This window comes from Gymnodraco acuticeps, unplaced genomic scaffold, assembly GCF_902827175.1.
Source record: "Gymnodraco acuticeps unplaced genomic scaffold, fGymAcu1.1, whole genome shotgun sequence".
Taxonomy (NCBI): domain Eukaryota; kingdom Metazoa; phylum Chordata; class Actinopteri; order Perciformes; family Bathydraconidae; genus Gymnodraco; species Gymnodraco acuticeps.
In genome coordinates, this window is record NW_022991244.1 from 1593005 (window position 1) to 1606585 (window position 13581).

At 41.6% G+C, this 13581-nt stretch overlaps 1 protein-coding gene across 1 annotated transcript in view; it reads right to left on the reverse strand.

The window, feature by feature from the left end:
* The window catches only part of loxl2a (lysyl oxidase-like 2a), a 40860-nt gene extending 30206 nt beyond the window's left edge, over nt 1-10654 (reverse strand). Inside the window, exons 1-3 of the mRNA XM_034239568.1 lie at nt 10450-10654; nt 8137-8450; nt 2487-2662 (exon numbers count right to left, since the gene is read on the reverse strand). Coding sequence (XP_034095459.1) covers nt 2487-2662; nt 8137-8419 — 459 coding nt within the window. The 5' untranslated portion in view covers nt 8420-8450; nt 10450-10654. The remainder of the gene's footprint in view (nt 1-2486; nt 2663-8136; nt 8451-10449) is intronic.
* Between the last annotated feature and the right edge of the window lie 2927 nt (nt 10655-13581).

The window sequence follows — 13581 nt, forward strand, 5'->3', positions numbered from 1 at the left end:
TAAACTACGGGCCTGTCTCTCTACTCCCGTTCCTGTCTAAATCACTTGAACGCGCTGTCTTTAAACAACTCTCCTGTTATCTCCATCAGAACAACCTTCTGGATCCGCACCAGTCTGGTTTCAAGGCAGGTCACTCCACAGAAACTGCTCTCATTGCTGTCACTGAGGAACTGCACACTGCCAAAACTGCATCCCTCTCCTCTGTCATCATCCTGTTGGACCTGTCTGCTGCATTCGACATGGTGAATCATCAGATCCTCCTTCGCACTCTCCAAAAACTTGGAGTTTCAGGCTCTGCACTTTCCCTCCTCACCTCATACCTCAAAGACCGTACCTACAGGGTGACTCGGAGAGGGTCTGAGTCCGACCCTTGTCAATTAACTACAAGGGTCCCTCAGGGATCTGTTCTTGGTCCCCTCCTCTTCTCCCTGTACACAAACTCGCTCGGATCAGTCATTAGCCCACATGGTTTTTCATACCACCGCTACGCTGACGACACCCAATTAATTCTGTCTTTTCCCCGCTCAGAGACCCAGGTCGTCGCACGCATCTCTGCTTGTCTAGCTGACATCTCTCAGTGGATGTCTGCTCATCACCTCAAGCTCAACCTTGACAAGACTGAGCTGCTCTTCCTTCCGGGAAAAGATTGTCCCACTCTTGACCTAACAATCAACATCGGCACCTCTGTTGTTTCCCCGAGTCAGACTGCAAGGAATCTGGGTGTGACCCTAGATAACAACCTGTCCTTCGCTGCAAACATCGCTGCTACAACCCGTTGCTGCAGATACACGCTTTACAACATCAGGAAGATACGTCCACAGCTGACACAGAAAGCGACCCATGTTCTGGTCCAGGCTCTCGTCATCTCACGCCTAGACTACTGCAACTCCCTCCTGGCTGGTCTACCTGCATGTGCCATCCGACCTCTGCAGCTCACCCAGAATGCAGCGGCTCGTCTGGTCTTCAACCTTCCTAAATTTTCCCACACCACTCCGCTCCTCCGCTCCCTTCACTGGCTTCCGGTAACTGCTAGAATCCACTTCAAGACACTGGTACTTGCTTACCATGCTGCGAATGGATCTGGCCCTTCGTACATCCAGGACATGGTTAAACCGTACACCCCAGCGCGTGCACTACGCTCTGCATCAGCCAAACGACTCGCTGCACCCGCGCTGCGAGGGGGACTCAAGTTCCCATCAGCAAAAACACGTGGGTTTGCTATCCTGGCTCCAAGATGGTGGAATGAGCTCCCCATTGACATCAGGACAGCAGATAGCTTGCACATCTTCCGGCGCAAACTGAAAACTCATCTCTTTCGACTCCACTTCGAGCGATAGATTTATTAACAAAGCACTTTTATACTAATAAAGGACTGGCTTATCTAAAGCCAGTTGAGTAGCACTTGAAATGTTTGGCTCTATGAAACCTGATGTACTTATATGATTCTGTTTTCTTCAAGGTTGTGTCTTCCTGGTCGAATGTACTTATTGTAAGTCGCTTTGGATAAAAGCGTCAGCTAAATGCAATGTAATGTAATGTAATGTAATGTATTGTTTTTGTCATTAACCTTTTTCGGGCCATTTATTTATTTATTTTGGTGACGATCCGACCTCCATGCTGCTACTCTGGTTCAAACTGCATCCACCAAACAATATGATTTATCTCCACCTCCCCAAAATAACACACATCTGACACGGTGTGAGATGTCTTTTTTAACTGTTCTGTCGTCATTTCCTGCGATCGTCTTCATAAAGTCAGTCAGAATGAATGAATGAATGGGCGTTTCTTTGACTATTTATAGGCAAATATGGGCGTTACGTGAAGCCCGCAAAAGCTGCACCGCATTTCGAGTCGGTTGTGATTTATAAAGGGAAACCGGCGTAGGAAATGCCATACGCACTTTCCTTGCCGGTACGGAATGTTTGGTGAATCGGGAAGTGGCGGAAAATGTATGGACCTATTTTTCGGATTTCTACTACGTAAGCAACCTTCCCACGTGAATCCTACGCACGGCGTTATACATGAGGCCCCTGATCTCGTTTTGCCTCAACTTTGAAGCTAGCTAGTCTATATTAAGAATTAAGGAGGAGGACAAATAGCTGATGCAGCCGAAACAACAAGTTTTTGTTATTTTGTTTGGGACATAAACCACAGGTTTACAGTGGCAACCCACAGCTATCTCAAGACTGTGGTGAAATATTGCTTCTCCAAATATCTCCAGACAGACAGACATTAAACTCAATCCACTGATCTGTGTGACTCATACTGGAAAGTTGAAAATATTTGAAAAAAAATACTTTGAGCTGCCAGGAGCCATGATAAGTTCTGTCTTTCATCCTAAGCCTATCCTCTGTTCCTCTTTTTTTATTTTGTTATTGTGCTGAACATCTGTTCTGGTTGCATGTGTGCACTTGCGATGAAGCGATCCCACACTGATGTTTTCATTTGCGTGAGTTTATATGGACGTATCTAATTACTGAAAGTACCTCCTCGCTGTTGGCCTGGTTCCGGATGAACTTGAAGCCTGGAATGCGCTTCTGGTTGCACATCACTCCGACATCTTCCGAGTGTTTGCAGTCCGACACACCGAGGCCGTTGGAGTGACACTGAGCCAGGCTCTTCTCTCCACCGGTGCAGTGCACGTTGTCTAACCAGATCCGGCCTGGAGGGAGAGAGGCAAATATTTAAAGGTCTCCTATCATGCTATTTTTAGGCATATGTTATGGGTCTCAGATATATCAAAAATATAGAAAAAACATGTCTATGATGTGTTTTGCTTAAAATACCAAACAGATCATGCATTTTTGACATCCCTCACATCCCTCTATTTCAGCCCTGATATGGGTCCTTCTCAGGTCGATTATTTTCATTTCCTCGTTCCTCGGTATCACCGGAAGTTGATTTGTCTGCGCCATCTTGAGTACCGTCCCATGGCGCTTATTTCTGCCGGAGGACCGAAGAGCGAGGAGCGATAATGGAGGAGCGATAATGGAGGAATCAGTGATCACCAGACCATCCTCCAATGAAATCCACAGATACTCGCCCCGCCCCCTTACTGTGTATCGCTCACTGATTGGACGATGCAGTGCATGCACTGATCTGATTCTTCTTGACATGAGAGCAGTTTCCCAGCGGAGTGAAGAAAATACATGAAACTCACGAGTCACTCCTCAGTCTATACTGTGTTTTGTTTCAATTCATGTATCATTTAGTTACAAATATGTGATATATCTGAACAACAAAGTGGTCAAAAAAATGTTTATTCATTTATTGGAAACATTTTCATGATCGCTTTTTTCGTTTATACATTTTAAGAATGGCGTTTATCTTTTTTGAGAATGAGTTCTTATTTTATTTAATGTATTTGGGTCTACAACAGATGATACAAATGTTTGTGTCAGTAAATGTGTACTAACAGAGGCGGGGGTGTTTGTGAAAATAACGGGGACAGAGCTGGCTGCTGTCAGACGAACAGCTGTGCGGCGTCATCACAAACGGACGTCGCTTCACGTGACGCTCTGGAAAAAAGGACGTCCCATTGCTCTTAAAACTCATTTCCCTGCTTCTCTTGGTTTCCTTGCGTCTCTCCATGCTTCCCTGGTGGGAGGGACTAAACGCAGGGAAACGACGCAAGTGAGGGACGCAAGAGAGGCTTCTCAATACTCAAATTTCCCCTCCTTGAATGAATTTCAGAGCGCCATTTTGAAGGACATCTCATTTCTCTAAATGCACACGAGGACCGAGGATCGAGCGTCGAGGAGGCTCTCTGGAGGAGCTATAACCGAGGATACAGCAAGCCCCCAGGAAGTGCGCCGGACTCAGATGAAAATATTCGTGCTGGCCAAACGGCGGTACTACACTTCCGTTTGGTTGCCAGGCCCGGAAACACTTTTCCCCCATTGACTTACATGGGGAAAGAGTGGTCTGTAAATCGTTGGATACTTTTTTTTCAACTAAATAAACTACCCAGTATGAACACTTGTATAGCCCTTATTAAAAAACAATTGTTCCTCAAGTTGTAATAATGTGCTAATAACGTTATTCTGAGAGTTATTTCCCTCTGCATTATGAACGCGCATCTAACCCACGGGACCGCGCCGCCCGGCACGTTCATGTTACGTGTCCCGACCAATCAGAGCACACTGTGCTCACAGGGAGGGCTGGAGCTATTGGAGCTACAACTAGCCGTTATAGGCAGAGAGTGAAATTCAGTGAATACAATACACATAGTTTGCAGAGATGCTGTTTGAAAAAACAATGTGAGTTGCGTTTATCTTTACCCATGGATGCACAATAAGAACGGACCCATATCGTCTTACTGCCATCCCACGGAGCTGTAATAATGGATATATTGCACATGTTTGCTATAATTCATTATCATACTACATGGGCTGTATGATTAAATCTTGTACCGTAAATGTTGTATTAAATAAAGTTAATATTACTTATTATTATAAGTATATATACAGTGCAATCATTTTTTCATGCTAAATTAAGCTCTGTTGCTTGGATATCACTAGATCCTGTTACAGCGTAATATAAGTACATAACGATTGATGTACATTAGCATAATGACTAGCTAGCCGGTAGCTGCTAACTGCCGCCTCGTTAATATCAAATCCATCATAATATCAAATCATTACCATGGTGTCATGAACGTGCGTTGCTGTTACGTGTACGCAAATTGACATGCTTGATGTAAACGAGCATTTTGGTTAAAGTTGCGCATGCTCTATGAGCACGGGTACTTCTCAGGCATGCTGGGTAATCTGTGACGTTTCGCTCTCTCAAAAGTTGGGCCATTTTATCATCATGCGCTAATGAGCAACTCTTATAGGAATGAATGAGGCCCCGCCTCCCACGCTGTATCCAGTTCTTATTATACATCCATGTTAGAGAACGGCAGGTTCGGGGTCCTTAGCTTGAAAAAAAGAAGAGGAGGTGGAGATAATGCCTGCTCAGAATTATACGAGATACTCAGCTAAATGCTGCCGTGATTAAATGCCATATAATGTTCCAAACCACATCAAAGATTATTTCTGAAACAGTATGGAGCTCAAATGCTTTTTCTCTTGCGGGTTTTACCACAAGGTGAGTTCCTTTTTTAATTCTTGCTTTTTTACACATACTCTCTCCAGTACAGGTTAGCTCTGAGTGTTAGCGATGCTTGCTAATGTAAACAAAGACCATATTATGTCCAAAACACGTCGGGCATTGTTTCTGATAGCGACGTTTCTGATAGTGCCGTCGGTCCACATTTCCGATATTATGTCATATTGGACACACATCTGGATCAGCTCCGTTGTTCCCCCGTTTTTAGAGATTTGGGTACGGAGGAAAAGAGAGAGGGTTTTGTTTTCTGACACTTTGTGAGTTCCCTGACGCACCGAGGACACATATTTATGTATAAATGACATCAAAAAGTGCGTTTTTCATGATAGGTCCCCTTAATCAAATGGATGTATAGGTTGTGTGTGTGAGTTTTTTCTTTTATTTGTGAATTTGTTTTCATTCCCATGTCGATAACTTTAGGTAGGCCTATAGGACTTAATTCAAACAATCCATTATGTGGTTGCCCTTGGCACTCACTAGTGGTGTAAAGGAAGTAAGTACATTTACTCAAGTACTGTACTTAGGTAGAATTTTGAGGTACTGGTACTCTAACCGATTATTTTCATTTTCTGCTACTTTGTACTTCTACTCCGCGACAATTCAGAGGTTAATCATGCACCAGAAGGAATTCATATTAGCAGACCTTTACCAGCTTTGATACCACTTTAATGCATAAATAATTATAGTAAAAACATATAATTTATATTATTCTGATATGGGCCAATTTGCACAATTAGTACTTTTACTTTTGGTACTTTATTTTGATACTAATACTTCTGTACTTTTACTTGAGTAACATTTTGAATGCAGGACTTTTACTTGTAACAAAGTATTCCTACATTCTGGTACTTCTGCTTTTACTCAAGCACAACATCTGAGTATTTCTTCCACATCTGGCTCTCACAGATAAAACCCTTCACACTTGCATTAAGGCTGTTCCAACTCAGCCACAAGCCTATATTCCCAGTCACAGTACCCAATAATAAGGGAACAGTGCATGGGAAACATTTAAATGGCTGGTCCTAACATTGAACCTTGACTGCTTAAACTATGTTTCATACCTTTTTGACTTCTCTTTCATAATTTCCATTCCAAGTCTAGTCACTCAGACAGAGGGTAAACCTACTCATGTGGAGATGTGTTTGCTTCCCTGACACATTCTTTCAGCATCAACGTGCCCAATAAAAGTTGTCTTGGCTGAGAAGATAATCTGCCATCCAGCTGGCTGTTCACAACCAATCGTGAAGGAAACCACGTGGAAAACCAGCAACGGCCAGCTCATCGTTCTGACAGTGTCAACATGTTGCTGAGGAACATCCTGATCATACCGAAAGAGTGACAGCATGTTATATAGTCACGTAGCCTTTTTCTGGCAAAGTCATGTCCACCTCTGGACATTTTTTTATAATAAGAGCCATGTCTTCTGGTGCTGAAGCAGCTGGGTTGTTTAAAAAGTGAGCGTGGTCTCCGTGCACGTTTGTCTAAACAAATATTGAGCATTTCCAGGACTCCAGGAGTAATACATCTGGATTGCTGTGTTAAAACTATCATCCACAAGCCTTATGGGAATGTCATTTCACCAACCACTGAAAAGAATGGGAAGCACGGAGCACAGGGGAGCCATGCATTTTCTAATTGGCCTTTTTTTGGTTCTTTAAGGCAGCGACTTCACTCCAGCCACCCCCTAAATAAAAGAAATGTGCAAATGCATCTGATCCTATTTCAAAATTGTAGCCTGAAGCAGTAGCCTTCTTCTACTCTGATATATTTTACACAACCATGATGTTGTTAACAATCGCATTTAATAGCTGTACAGGAAAAACATCTTTATCTAGACGAGCATCCATGAAGTTTTATTAGAAAGGTTTGTCTCCCATTAGACACATTTAGTGGTTTCTGTCCCTGATGTATAAGTCATCATGATGGGAGATGGAAAATGATCTTCATCACTTTTATAGCCGTTTGACTTCACCAACAACAGGAAAACAGACCAAAGTAATTTCCATTCTCTCACATGCATACAGCTTGTCTGGGCCTCAATTACTCTGCTTTCAAACTAAACAACCATTCACCAGTAAAAGAGGTATACTCCTCATCATGACATACACATATTGGGTAATTCATTTGTGCTAAATGGAAAAATGCTGCACACATTTTATGGTAAAATAAACGTTGTGCCTATTCTGTTATACAAAAAATGCAACTTAACAACATTAAAAGTGACCAAAGGGAATGTTGGTAAACTTTAAGAAAAAATGTGGCTTATATAACCCTACAGGCCCCCCATTATACCACATTGCTCAAATGCAGTGCAGTTGTCAGTCTGCACAGTGCTGGAATATACATCAAACTGCTTGTTAATTGCTTCTTGTAAAATATAATGTGCGTGCAACATTACATCCATGGGGTGTATAACTTAATATATGTTATTCTTGAAATTGCTATAATAACTGTAGCAAGGCACAAAGTTAATTGCTTCACTTTTGAAGTTGCTGGCTGGATGTGGCCCGACCCTGTGGGAAAACATGTACCTTTAACAAGGGACACTGAGTTAATGAACAGCTACCAACTGACATTAACCACCAGCAGCCAGCACACTGTCAGAGCTGGGAATCTCTTTACTGCTTTCACCATGACGGAGGAATTCATACACTACAAAGTGAGAGGAGGGATGAGATTACGTCTGTGTGAAGGGTTTACACAGGGTTTCCAGTGCTCATATGTGATTGGCGTGTCTAAGTTTGCCTCTAATGGGAAAAGCAGCACCTGATACACACAGTCAGACAGGAAGAAACCTGTACCTCATTCAAAGATTTCCATGGAACAAACTAAACTGTCCAAAGACATATACGGACTTGTAAATGTGTGGTTGGCTGGTTTGTAAGATTAACACCCTATAACCCCCAACACAGTTGTTCAAAAGCTGGATAGCAAGATTTCAAGAGTTTGAAGGGTTTTGGCTATAACACAAGGTTTAGACCAAATCCTGGAAACAGACAGACACTTCTAATAAAGTTTTCTTACCTTCTCCTTTTCCGTATTTGGCCGAGGGCAACCAGGACTGGGCGTCCAGGAAGCCGAGCTCTCTGCACGCCACGTGTGCAGCAGATATAGAGAAGTCATCATCACACACCGTTCCCCACTCGCCATTGTAGAAAACTTCCAACCGGCCCACGTAGTGTTTCTGCTTCTCCCCGGCTAAACGTAGCTGGATGACAGGGGGGCTAGAGTCTGACTGGGCATTGCACAGCGCCCACAGGGACAGTAAGGAGGACAACACACAGTGGATGGCAACTGGACGCAGCATGATGCAGGACGAGGCAAGGAAAGACAGTGAACTAAGGGGAGAGATTAAGAAAAAACACTGTAAGAATTCAATAGAAGCTGAACTGAACTATGCTTATTGAAGAATCTATAAGGAGATGGACTTTAAATGTAACATTTGCACATTCCTCAGAGTTATATTGAGAGCTGAACATTGCAGGCAGATAGTAATTTGTGGTGTGGGTGGTTATTTTGTCCATAACTTGAGCGAGTTTCAGTATAAAATCTAGGGCAGGAACAGTTTGGCTTGGCTCCTAGTGACCTTCTCTGGCCTCTGTGCAACCACAAGTATACGCTTCAGAATCACATACAGGATTTACCACAGTCTGACAATATATAAAGCAACCAGTGAACATACTGACTGACTGTTTGTTCTTAAGTGAACTCTGGTTAATACACTAATTTAAAACTTACATAATGTTGACTCTGTAACTCTTAACTGATGTGTAAAGACAGAGGGATTGAAAAAGTCCAACTTAAAGTATCTGCTGCTTCCGCCTGCTTAACATTCATGAGAAGATATACCAGATGTTTCACAGGATCAAAAGTGACGTATTTTTTGACTGTCAATAGGAAAGAAAAAAGATAATTGGGAAACGTTTGGATTAGAACGAAAGCTGTGAATCTGAGACAAGGATCCCTCTCTCCATCTTTCTGACAGCCTAATGGAGAGCAAATGTGGGCTCCTGCAGGTTGGGGTGCTGCCCCTCTGCTTTATCTATAGATATGTGCCTGCAGGCTGCTGAGCTGAACTTCAGAGGGAAAGTTGACTCCACCTCGATATATCATGGCAAACCATGAGTGTGTCAATGGAGGGACCAAAGCCCCCAGGGAGGAATTTTGAGGAGGGAAGGAAGACAGTGAAAGTGAGGAGACCTCCACGTCTTTGCAAGGGAGGAAGGAGGAGGGGGGCTTTCCGAGTTGACGTCATAGCAACAGCCAAACAAACTGTAGAGGCCCAGGCTTACACAAACACCCCTGCAGTACACAGTCAGTAAATTGTCAGACTTTGTTAGACGTCACTTGCGATCCTGTGAAACATCTGGTATATCTTCTCTTGAATGTTAAGCAGGCGGAAGCAGCAGATACTTTAAGTTAGACTTTTTTAATCTCTCTTTACACAGCAGTTAAGAGTTACAGAATCAACATTATGTACGTTTTAAATTAATGTATTAACCAGAGTTCAGAGTGCACTTCAGAACAAACAGTCAGTCAGCAAGTGTCAACTCCACATGGCCATTTATGAAAAACTAACACTTCTCTGGAATGTGTCTTGTATGTTTTAGATTATACTGCTTACAAAACCAGTGGAGACACACCTCTATCCTAAAGACAATTGTTCACATTTAACACTCCCTCCAAAATGTGACTTTCATTTTACTTCAGGTTTTCAATGGAGAGTTAGAAAATGCCAATCATGAGGTTGCATGAGAACAATAGGGCCATAATACGTGAAAGCTGCCTGTCAGTGGGTAGCCAAAGATTGTCAAGTCAACTGGAAATAGCAAAATTCCACATGCTGAATGATTTGCTTCTCAGTCAAAGCCAGTTGCTCTTGCATCATTTGTTTATTTAAGTAAAGCACAAATCAACCATCAAGTTTCTGTTAAGCCCTGGCCAGCACACAAATCCTGATATTCAGCTAGTAACACAAGAAAGAGTCCTGCAGCTTCTTCTGGAAAAACTGTAGGTCCAATGTCAGCAAAAGAGTGAAGCATACATATCAAGGTAATGTAACTTTCTTTTAGATTTTGGTTTTTATGTTGCTTATGCAACACAGCAGCCCACGTTCTAAGTTAGGATCACTTTTTGGGGCTGTAAGAAAACAATATTTGGAAGGAAATACAATTAAATTAAGTTTAAAATGAGTAAAATGCATTTCTGCTGGCAAAGATGACAAAAAGTAATAATTGTACGATGTATTTGAAGTTTCAATACAGTCACTATGCAAGTGCAAGACAGCGTCCCATCAGGACCGGCCAGAGTTTCTCAGAGTTGAAGAGAAACACTTACTTTGACAGACGAAGAACAAGCAGTAACACACTTTCCAGGACGCAGACTTTGAAGTTTCCAACTTGTTGCAGAGGATGAATGTGAGGCAGCGGTTCTTTGTCCCTTTAGTACTCTTCCTCGCTGTTTCTCTGCTCAACCTCACAGCTGGCCGAGCGCTCCCTTCCCACTCCTCGCCACGCACATCAGCCAATCAGAAACCGCCTCAGCATCCTGGACACGCCCCCTCCGGCCCTATCACCAGGGTTACAAAAACACACTGCAGGCATTTATGTAAAGCTCCGTTTGCTGACATCTTATAGCTTTACGCAACTTTAAAGTTGCGTAACCTAAAGTAAGTATTTTGGTTTATTTATTAAGAAAGGACTTGTTATATGCTATACAATTATGTGTTACCTTCCCATAAAAAGGAGAACGTTATTTTTTACCAGATTAAGGAAGCAATCTTTGAAACCCAAAACTGACCCCAATGCTCACAGGTTAATGCTGATGCTCGGATATGGAATTTGCTGAAGCTAAGTTTGTGAGTTAAAATGTTATTGAGTAAACATTTTAGATATGAAAATAAAATCCAGTGAGATATTTTCTTTTGGGATAAATTGTAGTTTATATGGCCACAAAGGAGTACACATTTTACCCTGGAAATCAGATCATAGCACTCAAAATGGTAAAAGCCTACAAAAAATGTTTAGCAAGCCGTCCTGTTGATGTATTCTTCTTGTCTGTCCTCTTCATGAGTGGAGACATTGTGAAGCACTATATAAAAGATAAATTATTGCATATTTGAGACTAAACAATAAAATATCACAACAAATATTCAAAAGCTTATCTTTTCACAGCAAGTTTTGTTGTACAACCAATAGGAGACAACTAGTGTGTGAAGTGATTTTGAAGAAGATGAAGATTCAACTTTACTGTCATTACATAGTAGCCTAGGCCTACTAGGTACTAGTAACAAAACGGTTTCTCTGCATTTGACCCATCCTAGTGATAGGAGCAGTGGGCTGCCATTATGTACGTTGCCGGGGAGCAGTGTAGGGAACGGTGCCTTGCTCAGGGACACCTCGGTAGAACTTGGTCTTTCCGGGACTTGAACTGGTGGGAGCTGAACAAGGGAACGCCAGAGGATGTTAGCAAGCAGCCAAAGGTTGAGCAAGTCAAGCATCAAGTAGAAGAAAGTGATGGCCAGAAAGTGGAGACGGAGGAAGAAGTAACCTCCGTCTCTACTCTGCTCCGAGTGTAAATATTAAAAAGACAAATACATCTGATTGACAGAGAGCTGTGACACTGTTTACACAAAAGAAAGTTGGTAAACTTTTCAAGTAAAGGCGTGGACTGGCCGTCCATACAAGGTGTCGATGTCGGTCTTTGCAGCTTGGTGTGGAAGTTAATAGGCAGTGCACACAGCACTACACTGAATTACAGGGAAGTTATTTCATGTTTTTTCAACGTTGCACTTTGTAGACGGGTCATTCTCTCTGTATGGTGCCTTTTAGTGTCCTGTATATACATCATCAAGTTGCTATGTTAACTAAGCAAAAATGTAACATAAAAGTTGTTGGTCATATTATTCTTAATATTTAAGTGCATTGATAATTTGGTAATACAAATTACATTTTATTTATCAAACCATATAAGTTTGTGTGTCCCCTAAATAATTGTCCACCCTGTAGTATTAGGGAATCTGCCTAGAAAAGCAATACACTTGTGACATTTCCCAAAGGCAAGTTTTTCTTTCTTCCCTGTCACCCGTCTCTCCTCAATGTGAATTGTCCAGCTCATATCGGCTTTTCTTTATATTAAAAAAAAGGTTGTTGATCGTTGTATACCTTAAAAAGTTTGTTAAGAGATGTAGTTTGTGTTTTAACAACAATTTTATCTGTCAAGTTCAAATCCCTTAATATCTTTCTAACATGAGAAGTTAATGTGTAGTGCATCTGGTGGCACCAAGTGGCTACAACAATAAAAACCTGCCAGCCACATTTGGTAACTTACCCTTCTTCAGACAAGTTTGGCCCCATGAACGTGTTTAAACAAAGGAAGTTAAAGCAAGTGTTAAAGCAATTGAGATTTAATGAGGATGACCACTTGTTTTGTCTGAGTAAACATCATTATGTTACCTGGTGTGGACAGAAAGGTAAATAATACCAGCATTCAGCTACTTCTTAAACGTGGTCTACTGTAAAGTTAACTGAACCAAGAAGGGGAGAGTTTATAGTTTTTCTGTAAATCCAAAATATGTTGACTATAAATTGAAATGGTTGAATAACAGAATCCCTGGCAACATTGTTGTGGACCACGCCACATGACTTGAAATAGACTGTTTTGTTCATACGTTTATGTCTACATTGTCATAGTTGTTGAATCGGACGGAAGTGTTTTGACTCAAAATGCCACTAATGACATGTTTGTAAAAAGCAACAGGACATTGGCTGTGAGAGCAGGAACACTGTTTTCTTGGTTCCCTGTGGGAATAAACAATGGCCAAATGCTCTTTGTTTCCGCTCATCACTGCAGTCATGCTAGACTCAGGAATTCAGGCAAAGGAGGAAATATATGAAATCTTAAACATTTATTCAGGAATGCACAAAATATAGCAAATAACATACAATCTGGGTATACTTAATTCTTCAATTTTACAAATATTAGGAACAATATTCTTTTCTTAAAGTATAAAATATACATATATTGTACTGTAACAATGGACTTGCATTAAAACGCACCCTCAGACTAATGTGACATCACTACAATAGGACACAGAGTCACACTGAAAGTCATTTCACAAGGACATTGGCAATTGATTGTGCTGACGTGAACAAGGCTGAAACATACCTGACCAAAAATACACACACCTTCCCCTTTTACTGCAAAACCAGTACTGTTGTTCAGGGTGTTTTGATCATAAAATATACACACTATACAGTACACTTAGACAACAGTTTGGAAACCACCGCATAAATGAACCAAGAAAACGTATTCTGTTATTTTTCACAAAAAAGTTAAAGTAAAGGCACACCAGCAACGTTTGGGCTCACACATAACATATGAATACAGTCCAAAGATATCTAAATGGCAACAACAAAATGTGTAACTTTCATTCAAATGCAGAGCAAGAAAAATGAACATGGCACATGG